Source organism: Callospermophilus lateralis, chromosome 14 (assembly GCF_048772815.1).
Source record: "Callospermophilus lateralis isolate mCalLat2 chromosome 14, mCalLat2.hap1, whole genome shotgun sequence".
NCBI classification, from domain to species: Eukaryota; Metazoa; Chordata; class Mammalia; order Rodentia; family Sciuridae; genus Callospermophilus; species Callospermophilus lateralis.
The window spans coordinates 96543318-96567031 of record NC_135318.1 but is presented as its reverse complement, the minus strand read 5'-3'; the positions used below and the strand labels follow the sequence as shown (position 1 = coordinate 96567031).

Sequence of the window (23714 nt, the reverse complement as noted above, 5' to 3'; positions counted from 1 at the left end):
TGATGACAGGGAAAATTTTTAGTCTAATATAATTTTATATATCTGTACTATTTCAGTTTAATTACATTTTTTGAAGCTAAAACAGGAAGAGAGAACCAAAATAAAAGATGAAGCCTGCTCCCGAGTGGGACTGCTGGTGGGACTGCAAATTGGTGCAACCACTCTGGGAAGCAGTATGGAGATTCCTCAGAAAACCTGGAATGGAACCACCATTTGACCCAGCTATCCCACTCCGCGGTCTATACCCAAAGGACTTAAAATCAGCATACTGCAGTGACACAGCCACATCAATGTTTATAGCTGCTCAACTCACAATAGCCAAGCTAGGGAACCTATCTCAGTACCCTTCAACAGATGAATGGATAAAGAAAACGTGGTGTATATACACAATGGAATATTTCTCAGCCATAAAGAATAAAATAATGGCATTTGCCAGTAAAGGGATGGAAGTGGAAACTATCATGTTAAGTGAAATAAGCCAATCCCCGCCCCCCACCACACACACACACACACAACAAAGTCTGAATGTTCTCTCTTTATACACAGATGCTAACCCACAATCATGGGGTGGGAGTTGGGAAGAATAGAAGTTCAGAGCATTAGACAAAGGGGAATGAAGGGAAAGGTGGGAGGATGGGAAAGTCAGTAGAAAGAATTGACAGAACTTTCCAGTGTGCATATATGAATACACAACCTGTGAAACTCCACATCATGTACAACCACAGGAATGAAATCCTAGTTAGAATAAGATATACTCCGTGTGTATAATGTGTCAAAATACACTCTATTGTCATGTATATCTAAAAAGAACAATTTAAAAAAAAAAAAAAAAGATGAAGGCTTCTCCAAACCCAAGAGATCTGAAGCTATTTTTCTTTCTGAGAAAGAGTCCCCACACCACTAAACAGACCCCTGCTCTGGGCCCACAGGCCTCCCACAGCCACCCCAGCAGCTGCCCAGGGGATTAGGAATGCCGCCCTGGGATAGCACCAGCTGTTAAAGTTCCTTCCAAAGCAGCAACAAGCCCAGACGAATCCAGGACAATCCATCCCTACATGAAATTGAAAATCAGCATGTCCAATTTATAAATATCCTTGTAGCATTTGAGCCACTTGCTGATCTGAGTCTTACAACAGAGAAGTAGGTGAAGCCATCCAAAAAGGTCCCTCCAATAGAATCCTATTTACATTAAGTAAGACAAATGCTCCTGATTTCTTTCAAAGCCCCCAGCGGTCAACCCCAAGTATCAACGATGACCCATTTCCTATCAGGACACAGTTTAGTACTCCCATATTCACTTCCTGGTTTCCAATTCTAATTTCCACCCATATTAATGTATGCAGATAAACCAGCTAGTGTCATGGTCATGGTCAAGGCTACCTTACCCTTTAGGATTATTTCACTTTCAAGAACCAATGTCTATGATAAAAGCCTGTTTGGGATTGCAGGAAGGAAAAAGAAAGCTGCTATTCATGGAATGTCCACTGGAGGCTGAACGTCTTGATGGGCGTTGTATTTTTTAGATTCTCCCAACAACCATTGCCATAGACTTTATTGAGAGAGAAATTTGGGGATACAGAAAAAGAAATACTGAATTTCAAAAGAGAAGCCCCATGAATGCAAGAAATGCCTATAAGTTTTGAAATGCAACTATGAGCAAAGCAGCCCATAACCATAACCCATGTCTTTGCCCTGTCCTTGGCCCTTGCCCTTGCCCTCAAAAAGTAACATAGTGTACGTAGTGCTCAAGCACAGGAAAAACCGGCTGCACTCTGACTCCTCCTCTAATCCAGCCCCTAGCTACTGTCCCTGTATGAATGCTAATACCCCAGACCAATGGATTGCCGTCTCTCCCTCTGCAATGGCCCATCTTCTCCCTCCAATGTATATCTGCTTTCCCAAATAAAGTGCCTGTGTCTCTGACTGGCACATGCTGAAATTCTTTTCCATCAGGTGCACTGAGGACCTCACTTGTCCTGAGTTGAGGTCCCCCTCTCTGGGAACTCTTCTGGTGACATTATATCATTCCTATTTTTATAAAATGGAGGAAACATAGCTTAGCAACGTGAGGTAACCTGCCTTCATGCTCACAATTAGCGACACAACTCGGATTGGAAGCCAGGTCTGATTCCAAAGTTGATTCACTTTCTATCAAATGCTGCTTTCTAGGCCAAAACCAGAATCCCAAAGGAACAAAACACTGTAATAGTTTGTATGATCGTGCACCCAATTTTCACTTTCCTGCCTATCAGCGTGTGAGGGCAGTAGACAGACCTCCCCACTCCAGTGATGCTGAACTTGGGCATGAGATTTGCTCTGGATAATGGGTGTAATGTGAGTCTTAAGTGGGGCTGCAGGGCTGGCCTTGGCTCCTGTGCATATGCTCTTGACCATGACAAGAACACACCGGATGGCACGGGTTAAAGGAGGAAATGTCCATTCTAAATTAATCACACCACGGTTGACATGTAGGTGCATGATTTAAAAAAAAAAAAAATGGCTGGAAGTTTTCTGAATTTGATGAAAACCAATAGGTCCAAGAAGCTCAAGGAACCTCAGTACAAGATACCTGACGTTAGGGATGACATTAGGGATGGATGTTGCTCCTAATAAAAAGTGGTGGGAAGCTGCAGAAGGAAAGGTCAGAAATGAAAGGGGGAAGCCAGGAGGATGTGGTCTCCTCCAGCTGTTAGCAGCTGTTAAATCCCACCCAGTGGCTAGTGGGAAAGATGGCGGCGGGAGCAAGAGAGGAGCTGGATTTTCTTCCAGACTAATGGGGGGGAACCAGACCCAGTGCGGGCAGAGAGTCCCAGAAGAAAATGAATGGAGGGTGTGCTTCCAAGGGTCTGTAGACAGCACCAGGCCACAGGGTCAGGGGTGAGAGGCAGCACCCCATCTGAGCCTCACTGTGCAAGTGCTTAGAAGGGCTGCGGCTCAGCAGGAACTGTGAGCTTGTGCCGGATCCCGTCCCCATCCCCATCTTCACGTTCTTGACAGCCAAATATTGGCCATGAACTTCTAGAAGGTAATGTAGGAAAAACTTAAAATGCAACGCACCCTAAGCAACAAACATTGCCTGTGTCAAAACACTGGAAAAGGCTCCCATCCCCCAAAGAGCACAATCCAAGAAAACAAAAAGGGAAAATTTAAATTTGGAGAGAAATTCCTCTGAGGAGTTAATGCATGTACAGTAATCCAAAGCAAGCACAGATTAAATAAATGATTTTATATTATAAGCCAAAAGAATCACTCTTTGTGAATGTATCTTTGTGTTATATTGTTCAATAAAATGTGGATGTAGGTTAAAAAGTTCAAGAATGAAGAATAAATGCTTTTACATGATATATCTATGCTTGCCTTTGCAATGAAACAAGAAACAAGACAAAATTGCTCTCAGCCTAAAACTACATTTTGTTTTCTCAAGGGAAGAGGTTGTTGAAAAGGAACCACCCCAAAATACAAGACCTAAAATTTGGTAAAAATCCATAGGGCTGGAAGTGTGGCTCAATGGTAGAGCACTTGCCTAGCATGCATAAGGCCCTGCATTTGATTCAGGAGACTGCAAAAAAATAAAAATAAAAAAGATATGTGCATTCTAAAAGTTGATAAAAATTCATACCTAATTAATGTATTTGCAGATATTATTACAACTTGTTTATCAAACCTGTTTCAAGAAATGCAGATTTGTGCAGGGTTCGGCAGCACATGCCTTCAATCCCAGAGGCTTGGGAGGTTGAGGCAGGATGATCATGCTCAAAGCCAGCCTCAACAAAAGTGAGTCGCTAAGCAACTCAGTGAAACCCTGTCTCTAAATAAAACACAAAATAGGGCTGGGGATGTGGCTCAGTGGTTGAGTGCCCTGAGTTCAATCCCCGTTTCCCACCCCTCAAAAAAGAAAAAAAAAAATTCCAGATTCATATAAATATCTACAAAACCATAAGTAACAAACATCAAAATTAGATGCAATCAGATTTGTGACAATGCCTAATTTAGCCACCCTCTATCAATTTAGCTTGGAGCAGTCCAAAGTCCTCAAGAAGTTTTAGAGAATAGTTTTTGCCTTTTAAATCTCCAATTGCTAATGGCATGAATGCAATAAAATTGTTCTAATTTTTTAAAGGTTTTACAAGGCCAGCAAGCAAACTGCTGATACAGCCCAGTCTTCTGTCTGCTTTTTAAATTGCGTCACTAGAGTGAGCCAATTTATGCTGGGGGGAGGGGAAGAAAATTAAAAAGGCAAGGGAAAAAAAAACAAGAAGCTTAAATGGCAATGGATATTTGGAGAAAAATGGTGTGTGTGGAATAAAAGAGCACTAAACTCAAACACACATGTGCGCTCCTCCTAGAAAGTTCAGGCCAACAACATACAAATTGAAGGTTTATTTGGATAGCATCAAAATCATTTTTCACATCTACAAAAAGTACACAAGGCAGATGGCAAAATCAGTTAATGTCAAAAGGTCACAATTAGCCTTGGACTTGGAAAGGAAACAAAGTAGATGGTCCAGGATCAAGCCCATCACTAATCACACACAGCGTATACTTAAAAAGGAAGGAGAGATGAGTAGCAGGAAGACGTTGCTGTATACTTAGCTTCAAATCCACCTATATCCTCACATCACATTGTACTTCAAAATAAATCTAGATGGGCCCAAAAGATTTTCGCTTTTATTTTAAACTCAGGCTATTAAGAACCAAATGGAGCTGGGTGTGCTGGCGCATGCCTGTGATTCCAGCAGTTGAGGAGACTGAGGCAGGAGGATTCCAAGTTCAAGGCTAGACACAGCAACATATTGAGACCCTAAGCAACTTAGCGAGACCCTGTCTCAAAATAAAAAAATAAAAATGGCTGAGGATGTGGCTCGGTGATTAAATGTCCCTAGGTCCAATCATTCGTGGTACCAAAAAAAAAAAAAAAAAAAACCAAGTTCCAAGAGAAGGAGGATAGAATCACAAAGGAGCTATAGGACTTAGAGACTAGAGTTACTGCGCGAATTTTAAGGCAGCATATAAAAAATAACCAAAATGAAAAAAAAATAACTAGTGAAAATATCCATGAATATTACACTAAAGAGCTAATGTCTCTGATATACAAAGTTGAGATGACGTGACAATAAACATATGACCCCAGCAGATAAACAGGTAAAAGACAAGCAGGTGCTTTACAAAGGCAGTCAATAAATATAAAAGCAGCTGTTACTCCTCACTGTTGCATTAATTTCTTCATCAAAAAAATATCAACAGAAACAAGATACTAATCTAAAGCTGATTTGGGTCCCCTCAGATGGGTATTCTTTATATACTGCTGGAATCGTCTTAAACCATTTTTTCAAAATTCACATGAGCGATTACCCTTTGATCCAGTATTTTCACTACTAGAAATAATTTTTTTAATTTATAAAATACTAAAATACAGGAGGAAATAAATATATCATGCAAAAGATAAATGTAAATTATTTATAATAACAAAATATTATATCATTTGTTATAATGAAAAATTATTATTTATAATAATGAAAAAGTCCAATAGGAAATGTTGGACAAAATTGATACAGAACTTTAAGAAGGATTAGATATTTTAATGTCAACTACAGATGTTTTATGGTAAAATAGGAAGACACTTGCCAGAATATTAAGTAGAAAATGTCATGTTCAGATTGTATAATATGATATTTGTGCTTTAATTATTTTTTAAGTATACAGCAAGAAGACTGAGGAAAGATACCAAAATGTTCAACAGCAAAAATTCTTGCGTGGCAAGGATTTTTTTTTTTCTCCTTATACTTTCCAACTCATCTACACTATGCCTGGAAAGTATCCTACAGTTGTGTGTTCAGACTTCCAACTCTTCTCATATCAGCCCTGTAATCTCTGCAAATTATTTCTAGGCTGTCTGCCTCCTGAAAAAAAAAAAAAGAAAAGAAAAAAAAAAAAGAGGTAACACTATCCCTGACCTCCCAGGGCTGTTGTGATTTTTAAATGAGCTAATGCATGCAATACACCTAGCAACATTTACTTAAGTGCCAACTAAATGGTAGCGATTATAATAGGAGAAAATACACACACTCACGCAAAGCTTTAATTGTCTTGGAGGAAAAATGCTTTGAAAGAACATGAGCTAAACATTTAAAGGGTTAGTGGACTTCATCCTCCTGGCCCAGTGACTAGCAATGATATCGTAACCCATGTGATGCAGGAGCGTGAAACAGGATGATCAAAGTTACTTTCTGATATTTATACATCTTGCTCTCTATTAAAACATGAGAATTGTGTACCATGCTTTCAAGAATTTAAAAATCGATAATGAGATTTTAATAATAGAATTTAAAAACTGAGAGTAGATGGTTAAGTGTCCGAAGGATATTTTATCAGTTTTATATCAATAAGTGAGTGGCCACATAATAAAGACAAATAAGTATACACCAAAGATGAAGCATACTGTCCTTGCATATGCTAGATGGAGACCTGGGGCTCACATTTGCTCTTAGAGTCTGCTCCTGAGGACATCTACACATTTAAGACCTAGCCTTTATATATATATAAAAGTCTAGGGAAGGACTTGGGGGGCTGCTGCTGCCTCTGGATCAATCATGCCTACTACCCCAACTGCACCTCTCATGTCCTTCCACCTGCTGATATTCTGAATTTGTTTCCCAAGGTCCAAGACACAGTACAATGCAAATCTTGTGTATTTGAATTCTTAGTAGTTACTTTCAAGAAAGTCAAACTAAATGAATAAACTTAATATTATTAATATACTTGAAACATGTAATATCACTTCAACATATAATCTATATTAAAATTATTAATGTGGCTAGTTACATGTTTTACACAGAGTCTTTAAAATCCCATGTGTATTTTACACTCAAGGGGCGTTTCCATTTGGACTTGCTACATTTCATGTGCTCTTAAAGCCGCATATGGCCGGTGACTTCTGGCCTGTACACTAGCTCTACATGTCTCATCTCACCGAACCAATGACGTGCCATGTTTTCATTTTCCATTCCCCAGCACCTACTCCTAAAGTATTTTAAAACATCAAAAACAAAGTAACTAATTGTTTACAAAGCAGAAGCTTTGAAGAAGCCTGAGGGAAAGACATTTTTTTTCTCAGATTAAAAGGAGATTGCCCTTAGCTTGGGGAAGATGAGGGAGTCCCCAGGAGAAGGTGGGGACTGGCACCAGTTCTTTGCAGCACCTTGGAAAGAAGGCTGCGTGGTGGCTCCAGGGAGGAGGAGCAGGGTCTGAATGAGCCTGACAGCCAGAGCCCAGCGCGACAGCAGTGAGATTTCTTGTGCTGGTGAGGCCATAGAACAGGGACCCCAGGGTTATTTTCCAGAACAGATGTCTCATTCTAGATCCTCTCTCCTGATGTTTAGCCACCTCCTAGGAGCTCTGAACAGTGGCTAAGGCCCAGGAGAGCGTCCTTGACAATGACTAGGGTTAATTTCCAAAAGATAGAAGGGGGCTGGATTGTTATTTTTATTATCATGAATTTTCTTGCATTAATTTTGAGTTTTAAAAATATTGCATTAACATGTATCAGTTTGTCAGGATAAACCCAACTACTATGTATAGCTATAAAGCTCTAATAAAAAAATATTGCATTCATCCAGGTGTGAAGGTACATGCCTGTAATCCCAGCAACTCGGAAAGCTGGGGTGAGAGGATTGCAAGTTTGAGGCCAGCCTCAGCAACTTAGCAAAGCCCGAAGCAACTCATCAAGACTCTGTGTCAAAAGAAAATATGAAAAGGGCTGGGGATGTGGCTCAGATATAGATATAGATATAGATATAGATATCAATCACACTGAAATATTTATTTCAATAAGCACATAAAAAGATGTTACCCATCACTAGTCATTAGGGAAATGCAAATCAAAAGCACAATGAAACACTATCTCCCATGCATTACTCGATGATTAATATCAAAAATACAGAACACAGCAAACAGCAAATGTTGGCAAACTTATAGAGCAATTTTACACTGTTGGGAACATGAGAAGGGACAGCCACTATGGAAAACAGTGGGAAAAAATGGGAAATGAGTTTTTGAGGTTGCTTAAAAAATTAGAAATGGCATTACCATATATGATCCAGAAAGCCCACTGTAAGTATATACCCAAAATAACAGAAAGCAGGGTTTCAGAAAAACATTTGCACGGTGTGGACCTAACGGTGTTATTCACAACAGCTACAGAAGCACACAAGTGTCCACAGGTGAACGGATGAATGAACAGGACGTGGTCTGTACATGTCACGGAACCTGGCCGGCTTAGAAAGGAGGGAACTTCTGACACATGCGACATCATTGGTAAACCGTGAGGATGAGGCTAAGTGAGCAAAGCCAGTCACAGGATGCACCCTGTGTGACTCCACTTAATATGAGGGGCCTATAGTGGCACATTCAAAGGGAGAGAGGACGGTGTCTGTCAGGCTGGGGAGGGGATGCGGGTGCTGTGGTCTGAATGCCCGCGGCACCCCAGCGTTCAGATGCTGAGAGCCCTGATAGCCAACGTGACAGATTCATAGGTGGGGCCTTTAGGAGTCGTGTTAGTTACAGCTTCTTCATCACTGTGACCAAAAAAAAAAAAAACCTGACAAGAACAAGTTTAAGGAGGTCTCAGTCCATAGATGGCGACTCTGTCACTCTGGGCTGGAGAGGAGGCGGAACATCACGGTGGAAGGGTGTGGTGGAGGGAAGCAGACACAGACCGCAGACCAGGTCAAAATATCTACCCCAAAGGCACATCTCCCCACGCCCACCTCCCCCAGCCACACCCCACCTGCCTACAGGTACCGCCTAGTTAATCCCTATTAGAGGATTAATGCACTGATTGGGTGAAGGCTCTCATAACCCAGTCATTTCACCTCTGAACCTTCTTTCATAGTCTCCCACATGAGCTTCTGGGGACACCTCACATCCAAACCATAACAGGAGTCATGAAGGTTCTACCCCCAGAAGAGATTGGTGCTCTCATAAAAGGTTGAAAGGAGCTCCCCGCTTGCCCTGTTTTGCCCTTCCACCTCCTCTTCCATGGGAGGGCCTGAGGTCCCTCCCCTGTGGAGGTCTCAGCAACAAGGCCTCATCATGGAGACGGAGACAAAGCCTTCACCAGACACTGAACCTGCCGGCCTTCTTGATCTTGGACTTTCTAGTGCCCAGAGCTGTAATAAATTAATAAATTTCTGTTCTTTATAAATCACCCAGTCTCTGGTATTTTGTTATAGCAGCACCAACAAAGACATGGGAAGCCATTGTTTAGCAGGTACAGAGTTCCAGTTTGGGAAGGTGGAAAGAGTTCTAGATTTAAGTGGTGGCGGGTGGTGGCACAGTGTGAATGTGCTTTAGGCTACTGAAATGAATGCTCAAAAATGGCCACAAGGATATATTTTAATACAATTTGAAGACCATTCTTATTTGGATCACAGATAGTTTTTTTGTTCTGCTTTGTTTTTGTTTTTGCATTGGTGTAAAGCTCTGAAAACCAATGATTTAGAACCCCAAAAGACCATCATAGCAGGAAAGGCTTAAAGATTGCCAAATGAGTTGTATAAATAATGCTTCCCCAAGCCCTCACTTGATAGTCTCTGTTTTATCTACAATGGAGGCAAAATTATCTCCTAAGGAAGCCACCCCCCAACACACACACACACACACACACACACACACACACACACACACACAACTAGAGGGTGGCCTGGGAAACCCACAGCAATAAGTGCTCGAAAGGGCCCATGTGGCAATGGGGAGAGGGACTCGGTGCAGAAGAGGCTACAGAGCGGCTGTGGAGTGGGAAACCACACATTTCCAGACCTTAAGAGTCTGTCAACGTTTTCCGTGCAGTTTCTTGAGTGGGAGAACTAGGCCTTGAAACGTTGGCATTCTGGGACATTGTGACGGAGAGAGGAGACGAGATGGCATATTGAGCATTTGACACTCTGTCCCCTCAAACCCAGAGCGTGTGATCACTGGAATGGATTTAGAGTGACAAGCCACAAGGAACACCTCATTCTGAGACAAGTGTTTTTATCTGTAATTTGATTTGGTGCTTCCCAGGGCTGGGAAGATAATGGCTGTGGACAGCGGGACGCCATGGGGTCGGGCAGGTTTCCCTCCCAACTCAGATTGCAAATGTTGTGGTTTGAGTGTGTCCCCAGGGTCCTCATGCTGGAAACTTAATCCCCAATGCAACAGTATTGGGGCTGATTAGGTGCAAAGGACTCTGCCCTCACGTATGGGTTAAGGTCTTTATGACTGGCATGGATTAGTTACTGAAAGAGAAGGTTTAAAAGCAAGTTAAGGGGATGGGGATACAGCTCAGTGGTAAAGTGCTTGCTTAGCAGATGTGAGGCCCTGGGTTTGATCCCCAACAACATAAAAAAGGAAAAGAGAAAATATCAGGTCCAGCCCTCTCTTGCTCTCTTGCTTCTGAATGCCTTTGCCGCATGCCAGCACCATGCCCTTGAACTTCCCAGTCTCCAGCACTGTGAGCCAAATAAATCTCCACTCTTTATAAATTACCGAGTCTCGAGTATTCTGTTATAGCAGCAGAAGACAGACAAAGGCACCAAGAAATCTACATAGACCAAAAGCAAACCCCATTCACAGTAACTGGCAAGGCTTAGAATGCTGGTGATACATTCTTCTCCCTGATTGAATCAGTGCCCACTAAGGATTAGTCTTATTGTTACTTTCGGTAGGGCATCCAGAAGTAACTGTTTCTCAGATTAGCATCCATCTAATTTATGATTTGGCATTTTCTCGCATTCTCTGGAGGCATCCACTTGACAATCAGAACAGTCACCTACAGGGGTTCTCCAGTGAGTTCTGCCAGAAACTACACCCTGCTCTGCCCAGAGGGCACTAAGAATTTAAATCCATGAAGTTTCATGTCAGATGCGGGCTTCCAACCTGATCCCCTGCTAACTGCCCACTCCTTAGGGTCCCAGAGAGCCTTTGCCACACCATTAGGTCAACAGGAATCTTTCAGAGACCTGTAGGCTGCAGTTTGGCCCCCCAAAGAGTGGCCAGTAGCAAAGCCAGGAGTCTGATGATGCGCCGGAGGGTGGAGACGGGTGGGCTCTCTTAGCTGCTAACTAGTCAGGAGCCGCCACATCATCTAACCATCAGATGGGAGACTGCGTCCCTGCTTTTCTTGGCAGTGTTTATTCAGTGTCTTGGGCACTTTGCAATTTCATCAGCCCAAAAAGAGTCTCCCATCTTTCATCTCCCTGAGATCACATTCCTATTTCTGGCTGGTTTTGTGGCCTCATTTCTTGAGTGAAAAAGGGAGGCTGATTCAGCCTCCATAAAGCTCCCTGTGCGGCCTCCACCCTCACAAGAGGCAAGAAGAGCCCATACTCTGGAGCCACAGCGCGGCTCACCGCAGGAAGGACAGCAGGACCCCCTCCTCAGAACTGCAGGCGCCCTCATTGGCCTAGAACTAACTCCACCATTGACACACCTAAGGCCACGCCTCCAGAAGGTTCTCGGGTGAGTAAACACGCATCGCTTAGGCCAGGCTGGGAATCCCCCTGAACATCTGTGGGCTCTGCCCCTGCGCCACCATCATAATGAGAAGTGACAGAGATCACCCAGAGTTAAGAAGGGTAACTACGCCGCTCCTTGGGGGTTCCAGGTACCTGGGGGGAGTTTTCCTCTCAGTTTTCTTGAATTCCAAGTGATCACATTGTCACCAGCCTCTGTGAGGAAAGCTGGCAATTCCATACACTCTGTCCTCTCGGCAAACGCGTGGAATCTGAAACACAAGGACGTTCCACATGAAGCTGGAGAGGGGTGAGTGTGCCTCTCTGTTCAGGACTGTGAATCTCCTCTCTATCCTTAGGGCTGAGCATCTTAATCTCACCGAGTTCGCCCCTTTCCTTTACACACTATCAATTTCCACCAGCAGACAGGAAGGCAGAAGAGTATCGGGACTGGAAATGGTTTGGGAGGTTGTTTCTGTTTGTTTGGTTGGTTGGTTGGTACTAGGGATTGAACCCACGGGGGCTGAACCACTGAGCCACATCCTCAGTCCTTTTTTATTTTTTATTTTGAGATAGGGTCTTGCTAAGTTGTTTAGGGCCTCATTAAGTTCCTGAGGCTGGCCTCAAACTTGTGATACTCCTGCCTTAGCCTCCTGGTCTAAAATGGTTTGGGATTTTAAGTGATGAAGTGTCTTTTCATTACAGGGTAATTAGCTCAACCAAAAGGTATTTTCTGGTTTTTGGAAAATGATATTCTATTCTTCTATTTATTCTTTGGTTCCTGGGGTTCCAACATGACACAGTTTTGATGACTCAGGATTTTCATGCGGTGACCCTGTAGCAGCCATCCACGTGCAGGCCTGTTGAAGGTTAAGGATATGGGCAGCATTGGCTTGTTCTCCCATTGTGGACGGGCCTCAGTCAGCTTTAACTCAGCAAACACATACTTCCCTGGGACCCAAGGTGAAGAGCTAGTTAAAAGAATTGCTGTCCAGGCAAGTTTTCAGGGCCTGTCTACCCAAAGTGTGGTCCAAGGAACAACAGCAGTGGCAGGGCTTGGGAGCCGGTTAGGGATCCACAATCCCCCGGCCCACCTGGGCCTGCTGGGTCAGAACATGCACTTGAACGTCCCCAGAGTGAGTGTGCACTTTAAAGCTTGACAAGTGCTGGTGAGGTTCACACAGGGTGGCGGGCTGTCACACTCCCAAATCCCCCTAACCGAAATCCAAATTGCCAAGAGCAGCAGGGCATTAGATTTTGATTGGCAGAGAAGGTCTTGGTAATGCTAAGAATTCCGCCTCTGTCAGTTCCTGCTCATTCAATGCAGAAAATCCTGCAGCAGAGCCTGGGGTGGATAGATGGGCAAAGAAATGGTAGGAGAGGTCTAGGGACCTCCTGAACCATGGGAAGCCCCACCCCTGTTCCTCAAGGGCTCTGGAGAGACTCCATGGCAGTGACTAAGTCTGTCTCACTCCAGTGCCCCCTTCTAAGGCCAGCAGACTCAGACTGGCCATGCCTGCCCCCTGCGAGAGCTTCATCCAGAATAGTTTCCTTCCTCCCGTGACCTCCTGGCAGGACAGGTGAGGGAGGCAGGAGAACTTTGTCCTGGCAGAACCCACGCCCTGAGTCTGGTGAAGCCTTTGGTGCCCAGGATTTTCCACTCTGATCTATTCTTCAGACTAGAAAAGAGAGCAGGAGAAGATTTCCTCCGGCTGATGCCACCTTGCCTGTGCAGAAGAAAATCACTTAATAGTGATATAATACGACTCTAATACAGCAGTGCTACACTGATGGTTCCGCTGTCCTCTCTCTGGGGCCCAGCAGCCCAAGGAATGCCAGAGTACCTGGCAACCAGGAGCCGTGGGTATCTGGGCAGGGGTGGAGCAGGAAGAAGTAGCACTGGCAGTGGGCAGGCTTGCTGTGAGGGCCCTGGGCAGGCACAGGAGGGCACATCTACATCTGCCCTATCTTAAAAACACACCTCCACACAGTCAGTAGGGAACCACAGCTTCTCCCGAGGTGAGTTACTCCCTGGGCTGTAGCATGCCCACAGAGAGTGCCCCAGGTGACAGAGCAGAGGACAACAAGACAAAGGGCCAGTTGTCTTTTTCTCTCCCCCAGGGAAGGCAGGGAGGGGAGCCCCCTTCTGTTCTGGGGAAGCTCGGGAACCCAGAGTGGAAGTCAAGTTCCTGCTATGAAAAGATTTCAGAGGACCTTAAGAATAGCCCTAGGATGGCCTCAGACCCCCAGATTCCTAGCTCTGATCAGACCCTGAAAATCAGAATCTCTGGGGCTTCGGCCATGGAATCCACAGTTCCATGGAGCTCCTTAAATTGTTATTTTGTAAATTGGTGGGCAAATTTGCATATTCCCTTGCTCCTCTCTGTTATGTGGAATCAGCAAAGGCCAAGGCCAGGCCTCTGCATCATCAGCACACTCCCCTGCCCTTACGACAAGCAGCTCCATTTAAGAGCAAGGGCTGTGGGCAAAATGTGCCCGTTTCAGACAGGCTGACTTAGGAAGAGGCTCATGAATTCTCCTTACAGCCACCAAGTGGCTGGTCTCTCTCCAAGGGGACCTAAACTTGCAGAGAGAGAGAGAGAGAGAGAGAGAGAGAGAGAGAGAGAGAGAGACCAAAGAAGGGGAGACATGTTTAAGATATGGGTTTTATGGGCTGGAGCTGGGGCTCAGTGGTAGAGCGCTTGCCTAGCATGTGTGAGGCAGTAGGTTGAATTCTCAGCACCACATAAAAAATAAATAAATAAAGATATTGTGTCCGTCTACAACTAAAAATATTTTTTTAAAGGTGTGGGTTTTATTGATATTATTCAGGTGCAGTGAGGCCAACACTATAGAAAAGACAGTCGGCTACTCACAGATCCTGGTACAGACTGATTTGTGTCTGGGTCCCCACTTCCCATTCTGTATATTGAAGCCCTAATTCTCAGTATGACTATATTTGGAGACCGAGTCCATAAGGAGAGAGTAAAGGTTGACTGGGATCACCAGGCTGGGCCCTGAGCAGGCAGGATTAGTGACCCTGTAAGAAAAGGAAGGGAGAACCTGAGAGCTGACCTGCTCTCTTCCCACCAGGTGAAGCTGTGGTGAGAAGTCAGCTGTCTACAGCCAGGAAGAGAGCCCTCACCTGAAACCAAGGGCTCCTAACCTCTAGGATGCTGAGAGATAAATGTCTGTCTTTAACCCACCTGGCCTCTGATATTTTGCTAGGGCGGCGTGCAAGAGTTCAGTTCCAGAATGTCCCCCAAAGGCGCATGTGTTAAAGGCTAGGTCCTCAACTTGGCACTCCTGGGAGATGGTGGGACCTTTAAGACGCGGGGCCTCATGCAAGGTCTTTAGATCATTTGGGGAGTGCCCTTGATAGGGATCATGGAACCCCAATCCCTTTCTCTTCTTCTCTTTTGCTCTCTGGCCATGAGGTGAGCCATGTGCTCCTGTCACAGGCCCAAAGAAATGGGGCCAATGAATCACAGACCAAAACCTCCAAAACTGTGGACCAAAATAAACCTTCTTTGCTCTTTATAAGTTGATTACCTCAGGCATTTGTTATAGTGACACAAAGCTGGCTAATACACTGCCCAAGTGGACTAAGATACTTCCCAAGAGAAGGGGGTATGCCATGCCACACAGGGCCCCACAGGACTGGTCAGGAGGCAGAGGGGTGAGGGGGAAGGTGGGTGAGGGCCAGGGGAAGGGGAGGCAATGTACGCAGGTTTAGGGTTGGCTAATTTGAATCATCTGAGTGAGCTCTGGGGGTGGGGTCTGTCCTGAGCTGTCTGGTGCCTGGCCCTGGGCTGATCAGCATGGAGGACAGTGGTCCTGAGTGCGAGAGCCTGGACTGAGAGGGTGGGCTCTGGGTGAGTTGGTTTGCTATGACAGGTGCACCCAGGCCCGTGCTTTGCTGTCTCTAGGGACTGGCTAACCCTGGGAGGACAGTCTCTCCAGAGTCAGAGAGTCCCTAACAAGTCAAAGCATCAGAGCTACAGAAAACAAAAAAGGTGTGAAGGATATGGGATACAGAAAAAAAGCAGGGGGAGGGTGCCCAGAGACTAAAGAGGACAGAACAGAGAGAGAAGCCAGCAACGGACTGGGTAAGAAGGCCACCAAGATCCACTGTTAGTCCTGCTTAAGTGGGCCACCTACTTGAGTCCCCCATGAGCATCCTCCCGCCTACCTGCCGTGGGTCTTGGCGCTCAGATCCTTCAGGAAAGCTACCATGCCTTCTCCTCTGGCATTGAAGGACACTGTGTGGACAGGATGTGGGATGTCCAAAGCGCTCTGGAGGAGAAGCTCCTTGGATTCCGCCGGAATGTCCCCCACCACGAAGTAGTAAATGGACTCAATCTGTAAAACAGAGGTGCCGATCAATGGTCATGGCCCTGCGTGCCCCTGACTGGCACTGGGCTCATCAGCAACACACTCTCTACAAAACCACTTCTTAAAAAAAAAAAAAAAAAAATGGCAGAAAGAGTAGCGACCTACTCCATGTTTGTGGGGATGCTGGGAGGTAAAGTCAGCGAGTGAGGTGATCCAGGCTTTCGCCAAGAGACAACAGAGGCCAGATAGCAGGGGCTGCGGTCTCGGGGTTGCATGAGAAGAACGTGGCTGTTACACATCTAGGAGCAGTTGTGTGCAAGTCAAGAAACGAAGGAGGCCTTGGCACAGCCGCTGTGGGTAGGAAGCTTATTAGCCCCTTCCCGAGGAGGTGCCAGAATTCTGCAGTGCCGCCTCGCCCATCCTCAGCCGGAGGCAGGGTGTGGGAAGGGGGGCATATCCAGCTGCTTCCTGCTCTGGTCTCATGTCACCAGGGAGCAAGAGGCCTGGGGACGTGAGGCTGTCTTGACTTCAGGCAGCTGGTCGGGAGCCAGGCCCACCCCAGGCTCACTCCACGCTGCCATGCCCCAGGCTGACACTGTACACAGTGAGCAACCTGGGTCGGGGGCCAGAGTCTCCCCCCACACCCCGCCACACACACACCTTAAACCGGGGATTCTGGGAGATGCGTACCTCGCCCCATCTAGAGACAATCCCCCCAAAGCGGTCCCTGTTTAATGCAGACCGATGCCCACCCAAGAGGGCCGCAGGACAGCTACCCTCCCCCAGACACAGCCACTCCACTCTTGCTCATCCCCCGGAATGGCTTCCAGGACATTGATCTCCCCAGATACTGATGAGTTCTGTCATCTCTGGGACAGGGACCTCGCTTCAGGGAGACAGTGCCCTCCTCTTCGCGGTTGACGGACATTTGTGTGTGTGCACATGTATTTACACCAGCCTCAGAGAGTGAAAACCAAGGAGAGCTGGGAATGCCATCATCTCAACCCAGAAACGCCCCTGAGTGACGGTCTCTACAGGTAACTGGGGATGAGGCCCCAGCAGGTGTGCGGTGTTTCAAGGGATAAATAGGTTTCACCCCTCCTTTGGGATTCACAACACTCTCCCTACTTTCACCCCAAACCCCAGCTGCAGACTGCTACCAAACGGTCTTCCCTTAACTCCAAACCTGGGACTTTAACTCACCTGGCAGAGGGGGGGGGGGACTCACAGTGGGTTCCCCAGCTAATCAGGGGGCTCTGGAGTTCCAAGGGGGGAGGTGGGGGCAGGGTGGCCGAGGACTGGGGCCAGAGTCAGAGCTGAAACCAGGCGACACCTCCCTCCCTCCCCCCCAAGCCTCATCTCTCAGATCTTTCCACACCAGGAGCACCACAGGGAGGTGAAGACCAAGCTCCAACCTCTCAGTCAGCCTCCTGGGAGGCAGAGGGAAACAGAGGGAGACACCGTGTTCTCCCAGTGACTTATTAGGCAACTAAATTCTGCTTCCAGCCAGTGCCTCTTATTTTGTTCTTCTTCTGATATAAATGACCTTGCAGAGGATGCTCTAACGGGGTCCCACTTCACCACACCGCTGTTGACAAGTTTTTCAGCTGTGTCTGTGCCCAAGTTTAGCATCCTGGGGACAGGGTCATCCTAAAATGACCCCAAGGCCTAAGACAGGGGACAGACACAGGGCACCTTCTGGGATTCACATGTGATCTGATGGCCGATCTGTCTGCAGATCAACCGGGAGGTAAGCACCGCGTGCTGAGGGGTCGTGGGCAGCGCTGAGCCCCGCCTGTGTGGCAATAACCCAAGCAGCCACATTCCTTGGGCAGCGATGGTTTCTCCCCAGATCGCTGTGGCCAGCAGTGAGTCAGAATTTCCTCTCCTTCGCGGAGCCTGTGGCATGCTTCACTGTTCATTAACTTTATTAAATTCGGCTTCTGAATCACATGTTTTCGGGCTGCAGAGGCCCTGGGACATGCTCAGCATGGAGGCCACCCGGCTCCACCCGCTCCTGCAGACAGGCTCCTTTCTGGTCTCCTTTCTGCTCACCTAATAATGACATTTAGAAAAACAGAGAGGGGGAGAAACGCCACACCTATCCCCCTCTCTCTCCAAACTGACAAAAATGCTTCTTAAAGTAAAACGGCTTTACAGTTACCTGCTACTTGGGACGGTAGGTGAAAGTGGATTATTGGATTCAGCATTCACAACAGCCTCACGGAGCAGGCTTTTATCGTTAGCATGCCCAGTTTAGAGATGAAGAAACTGAGGCTGAGGGTGGTGGATTGACCTGGCCTAGGAGCTGGCTGCCTGACCCAGGAGCTTCTGTCCTGCTTTCTGACCACCACACGGGGTTGGGTTTAGAAAGGCTGCTCACCCGTTAGAGACGAATGTGAATCCGGGAACGATGAAGTCAAGGTCAGGGCGCAGAGGAGGTGGCCCGGGCCGGCACTCTGTTCACTGGCTGGGCTCCCCCACTGTCCAAGGGTTCAGGCTCTCCTGCCCGATATCAACACTGCTGACCGTGGCTTTAAGGGGGTTGTCCTCAAGGGAATGCTCACCCTTGGCCATAAACTCAGCCCCCAGGGCCAGGGCCAGCCTTGAAAGGCAGCAGCAGGAGCAGCTTCCCCTCTGGCCGGCATTCCCCTAGGGACTGATATGCACCGAATTTGATAAAATAATGCAAAGGCTCCATTCGGCCTCCTGAGAGTGAGTCACAAGTTCTCACGGTTTTTTATTACATAAGACAAGGTGGAGCCTCCATGCCATTGCTTGGAAGGCCTGTTCCGTCTGGGCCATTTGTTCTGCAGCTCCACACAGCGATGGGCACTCTGCCCACCCACGAAGCCCTTGGCATCTTCCCAGCTGTTGCTCTGGGTGGGGGGCGGGGGAAGGAATAGCAGGGAGTGGCCGCCTCTGTTCCCACTGCCCTCTGCGAACCAGCCTGACGTCCTGCTGGGCATCAAGATCCCCACGCTCAAGGAGAAAAGGTGAAGCCAACCAGCCTGACAGTGAGGGGTCCAGCAGAATCCGCCCTTGACCTGGGAAAGCTGCACCTTTGGGGAGACGCCAGACCTCCGGATGCGCCTCCAGGTCTTCCCTGTGCCCGCGACAGCCCTTTCCTGCTTTGGCCCGTTTTGATTTTCTGCTTCCCTCCATGGGGGTGGCTGTCTGGTTTGCTCCCCAGATCCCTCCTAAGCCCTTGGTCACCACCCACTGTCCAGCCTCTCAGCCTTCAGGGTCCTTGTCCCTACCCTCACCCCACCAGGGTCCTACAAGGCTCAGCAAATTCACCACTCTGGTCCTGAGCAGACCACCTCCCTCCAATTTTAAAAAAAAAGAAAAAAAAAAAAAACAACCAAAATTCCTCAAATCTGGACATTGAGGATAGGATCTCTTGGTCCCACATCTAGCCTCCAATTCCAGCATGTGACCATTATTTCCAATTCATCCCATCAATGTCCAACAAACATTTATAGAACTCTTAGGAAGCTTCAGGGACACACAAAGAAAAGATCTGATGCCTGTCCAAGTCACCAGAAGGAAATAAATGAGATGCTAGATTCACGCATCCACAGGGCCAGGCCTTCAGCTTATTGACCAGCAGCAGCACAGGTTCCTTATGGAAAGGCGCAGGTCAGGTCTCTCAGTGAATTTGATTTTTTAAATATATATTTTTTAGTTGTAGATGGATGCAATACCTTTATTTTATTTTATTTTTATGTGGTGCTGAGGATCGAAACCAGTGCCTTCCACAGGCAAGGTGAGCACTCGATATGGCTGAGCTACATCCCCAGCCCCAAATATGATTTTTTTTTTAAACCAAAAAACCAACAAATTCACCAGGCACAGTGGTGCATGCCTACAATCCCAGCAGCTTGGGAGGCTGAGGCAGGAGGATCGTGCATTCAAAGCCAGCCTCAACAAAAGTGAGGCCCTAAGCAATTCAGTAAGACCCTGACTCTAAATAAAATACAAAATAGGGTAGGGATGTGGCTCAGTGGTTGAGTGCCCCTGAGTTCAATCCCCAGTAACCACCCCCCGCCCCCCGAAAAAAAAAAAAAAAAAAAAGAAACAGATTCATGACTACCAGGCAGATGGGAGAAAACAAAAAAATGGAAATACAGATGTCTTCTAGTCATGGAACCTTCTCCTGAGGGCAGTTAGCGTTCTTGGGTGGCCTAAGCCAGGGCTCTGGGATAAACAGTCCTCCTTCCCAAGGACCTGGGAAAGGGGAGACCAGGGCCTCCCAACAGACCTCTCCTCCTCAGAAAGGCCAGGGAAGCTCCCAACTTCCAAAGCACAGAGGATACTGGGGAACAGAAGCCCATGCCAGTCAGCACACTGGGCTCCAAGGACAGCAACCCCTCTCCTGCAAACATTTCCTCAACAACCTTCCCGGGCATCGGGTCCTTTTCCACAGGACTCAGTGAGAATTCACCCCTCAGTGGTGTTCTTCAAGTGCTGTTATGGGAGCCATGATTTAAAGACCCCCCTGCACTGCCTGGGCTCCCTGCTGGGTCTCAGCCTACCTGCGGCCACAGAGCCGGGTCCTCATGTGGGCTTGATACAAGACCCAGACTTCCGTGTTGATTTTTGGACCCAGGATGATACCCACTGTCCCGGTTCCTCCTGGGGCACCCTCATGGGGGCAGAAGCTCTGGCAAACAAACCCGGGGAATCATCAGTGTGAAAAATTTATAGTTACTGCTCCAGAAGTTTCTTAAGCCTTAAATCTTTTCTATTCCTAGCAGATGGCAGCTACAGGCTGGAATGCGAAACTCCCTGGGGTGGTCAGGAGGGCCCTGGAGCGGAGGAGCAGGCCACCCTGGGAACCTATTCCCCCCTTTTACATACACTTGCATGCTTTAAAAAAAAAAAAAAAAAAAAAAAAGGAATACAGGCATGGCATTTTTACATAAGAGACAGCTGCACTTATCCTCGTTTTCCAGGCTAGGGATGCACATTAGAGAGAGGGGAGCCCAGCCAGAGGGAGGAAGGGGAGAGAAGCAAGGTCCCAGGGAGATCTTGCAGTTACACCAGGCGGCCGGTCAGGTTCAAGGCGCACTCAAGAGCACACACATCCAGGAGACTGGGAAATGTCCCATTTCTTGAATGCAATACTAAGGTGTCAGGAATCTTGGAATTTTTTACAGATGTTGAAACAATCTGCAAGGACCAAAGAACAAAGTGGCTTGTATTGGGTTCTTCCTTGACAGAAAACATTTGTCGGTCTGGCTTTCCGAAGAAAACAGTGTGTTTCCAATTTCAAATCGTCACTGATAAACGCAGACCAGTGAGTTCCGGGAGCTGTCCTTTCACAGGGCCAGCACATGGCCTGCTTGCCCAGGAAAGGACTTCTGAAGGCAGCCGGGTAAAGCTGGAAACCTACAGAAAGGCCAGGCTTCCAGAGCCGAGGAAGCAAGTGCGGATACAGCAAGCAGACCGACGGGGACCTGGGGACCCTCCTCTCCAGAAAGTCCCTTACCAGCTTGGCACTGCCCTCACAGTCCTCCCAGTGATCCCTCCCAGAAACACACACCCTGGGACTGGAAGAGACATAAGACACTGCCATATAAAATCGCTCCTTCTGGGTAAAGCTTTATTTCCAGAAGGTTCCTTTCAAAATGCCTATGTCAGTACATTAATGATCAAAAATGGAGGCTCCTGGGCTTGGAAATACTTCACCTTGGAAAGCACAAAACAGTTCCATCTGTGAAGAAGAGGACCTGGGAAGCCTCAGAACGCAGATGCTGATGCCAGGGACCCCTCAGTTCCCCATCCTCAGAGTCCTCCGGCCTCTCCTCCCCTAAGGGAAGGAAGGCGGTCTCTAACTGGCCGGAGGGCAAGAGCAGAATGACTGTGTTGGAGCTGCGCAGCGATGGCCTCCCTCCGGGTCCTTTGCGGATGCTCAGCTGATGTAAGTGGTGCTGGTCTCTCCTGGCACTAGCACCCCGCAGCCCTGGCCACCTCACAGAAGCCCAGCCAGGCTCAGGGCACAAGCCTGAGGGAGCCTCTATGTGGTCGGCCCAGTCCAGCCCTGCTGTCACCAAGGCCGCTCCCTGCATCCCTCTCTGTGCCCTGCAGACTATTTCTCAATTGGCTCAAAATTCAGAGTTCAATCAGGTCAATACCCAGGGGCCTCTCCAGTGCCAATGACCGGGACTCTGGGGAATGCTGCGGGTGTGGGGAAATCAAGGTCAGCTGAAGGACAGTGTGAAGACACCCTGGGGACCTGGGCAGGCCATGGACACACACTTACGGTTTCGTCTTTCCCAGCTTCCAGCAGAGCTTCTAGGCGGCAGATGGCACTCGTCGTGGTCAGCTCAAAACTCAGCTCCTCGACCCAGCCTGTGGCAGCGGCTATGCACTGTCGGGTCACCGGAATAGCGTGTTCTTGCCATTTCACAGGCTCTTGAGTAACCCTGAAAGGAATCACATGGGTGGTCACAGGGCAGTGATCAGTGCCACCCGAGGAATGTCCAACCTCAGTCCCCTGGCCACAAACAATGGGCCTCCTGATGTCGTATCATCAGCAGTGAGGAAGGACACAGCTCCCAGGCCCCTCAGAGTCACCAGGAAAATTTAAAACTTGGTGAAGATGGGCCTGTCTTGCTGAGGGAAGTGTACCTTCTGAATGCACCCCGTAATTTCAAGGTGACATTATCTTCCTCAAGCCACCCTGACTTGAAAAACAATGTTTACTTGAGAACAAGAAAAACTAAGAAATGTAAACAGTAAAGTCCTTTAAAAATATCCAGATAAGCTATTTTCTTAAATGGGCAGGTTTGTATGAAACCGTCTTTCATTAACAACAAATATACAAAAAACTCACAGTATAACAATTTTGCATAAATTTTATTTCTAATTATTCTTTTTTTTTTTTTTTTTTGGTATGAGATTTTGAACCCAGAGGCGCTTCACCACTAAGACCCATTCCCAGCACTTTTAATTTTGTTATTTTGAGACAGGGTCTTTCTAAGTTGCTTAGGGCCTCACTAAGTTGCTAAGGCTGGCTTTGAACTCTCAATCCTTCTGCTTCCACCTCTCAAGCTGCTGACATTACAAGCGTGTGCTACTATGCCCAATTCTTTCTTGACATTTCCTTGTTCTGAAAAAGATTCCCATCGGTTACCTTTTTCAGATCAAAAGTTGAATTGTTTTGAATTCAACAGAGCAATGGTTTTTAAATTCTGAGAAAATTTGGTAAAACCATTTAGTTTGAGTTTGGAAACAACAGGTGGAAAACTCAAATGAGGAGCCGTTTGAATGGATGTGTGCTTATAATTGCAAATAAATTGCCCCGACAGTCGCTCATGGCCCACCTCCAGAGGCAGTGCTAGTTCACACTAGTGTCCCTTCTGTGTGGCTTCTCCAGGTAGAAAAATCTGAGCACTGAGTGGCATGTACACTTCAGTAAACGTACCAAGGAAGCAAAACTTTTGCAAACTTCAGTATCTGCTTCTTTTAATAACACACCGTGCAGAAACAGGACCCCGGTGTGGGGGGGTGCACACCACCAGGATCAGCCCCAAAGAGGTTCTCTATTTAGTCCAAAGCATTTTATTTAAAAAAGACAAACTGAGCTAAGCAGACTCCCCTCCCCCTCGGCAACCAGGTGTTTCTTCTCAGGGAGGTGCAACCATTGCTTCAGATGGAGGGTGAGCACCCAGGCCCAAGTTCTCCCCGATCCAGGAATCCGTAAATAATTGGCTGTGAAAACTCTGAGATCCGGGAAATTCTGTAAAGCCAGCCACCTGTCGTTTGGATGAAAGAAGTCAACTTACAGGAGAGGTCAACTTGAGTCGCGAATTCGGTCTGGAAAAACAAGTGAAGTTTGTGGCCTTTGAATTCATTATCCTAGCTAAAATCTAAACTGAGCGA

General features: G+C 47.0%; 1 protein-coding gene across 4 annotated transcripts in view; it reads right to left on the bottom strand.

Moving 5' to 3' along the window:
- Vwa3b (von Willebrand factor A domain containing 3B) overlaps positions 1-23714 on the bottom strand; it is a 188234-nt gene that overhangs the window by 144301 nt on the left and 20219 nt on the right. For 2 of the 4 annotated variants that reach the window (XM_076832898.1, XM_076832894.1), the window contains 3 exons: positions 22093-22255; positions 15682-15851; positions 11646-11761 (listed from right to left, as the gene is read on the bottom strand). In XM_076832898.1, coding sequence (XP_076689013.1) covers positions 11646-11761; positions 15682-15851; positions 22093-22255 — 449 coding nt within the window. Of the gene's footprint in view, positions 1-11645; positions 11762-15681; positions 15852-18207; positions 18482-22092; positions 22256-23714 lie in introns of those variants that run through there. The other 2 variants (XM_076832895.1, XM_076832897.1) reach the window with 2 other exon arrangements.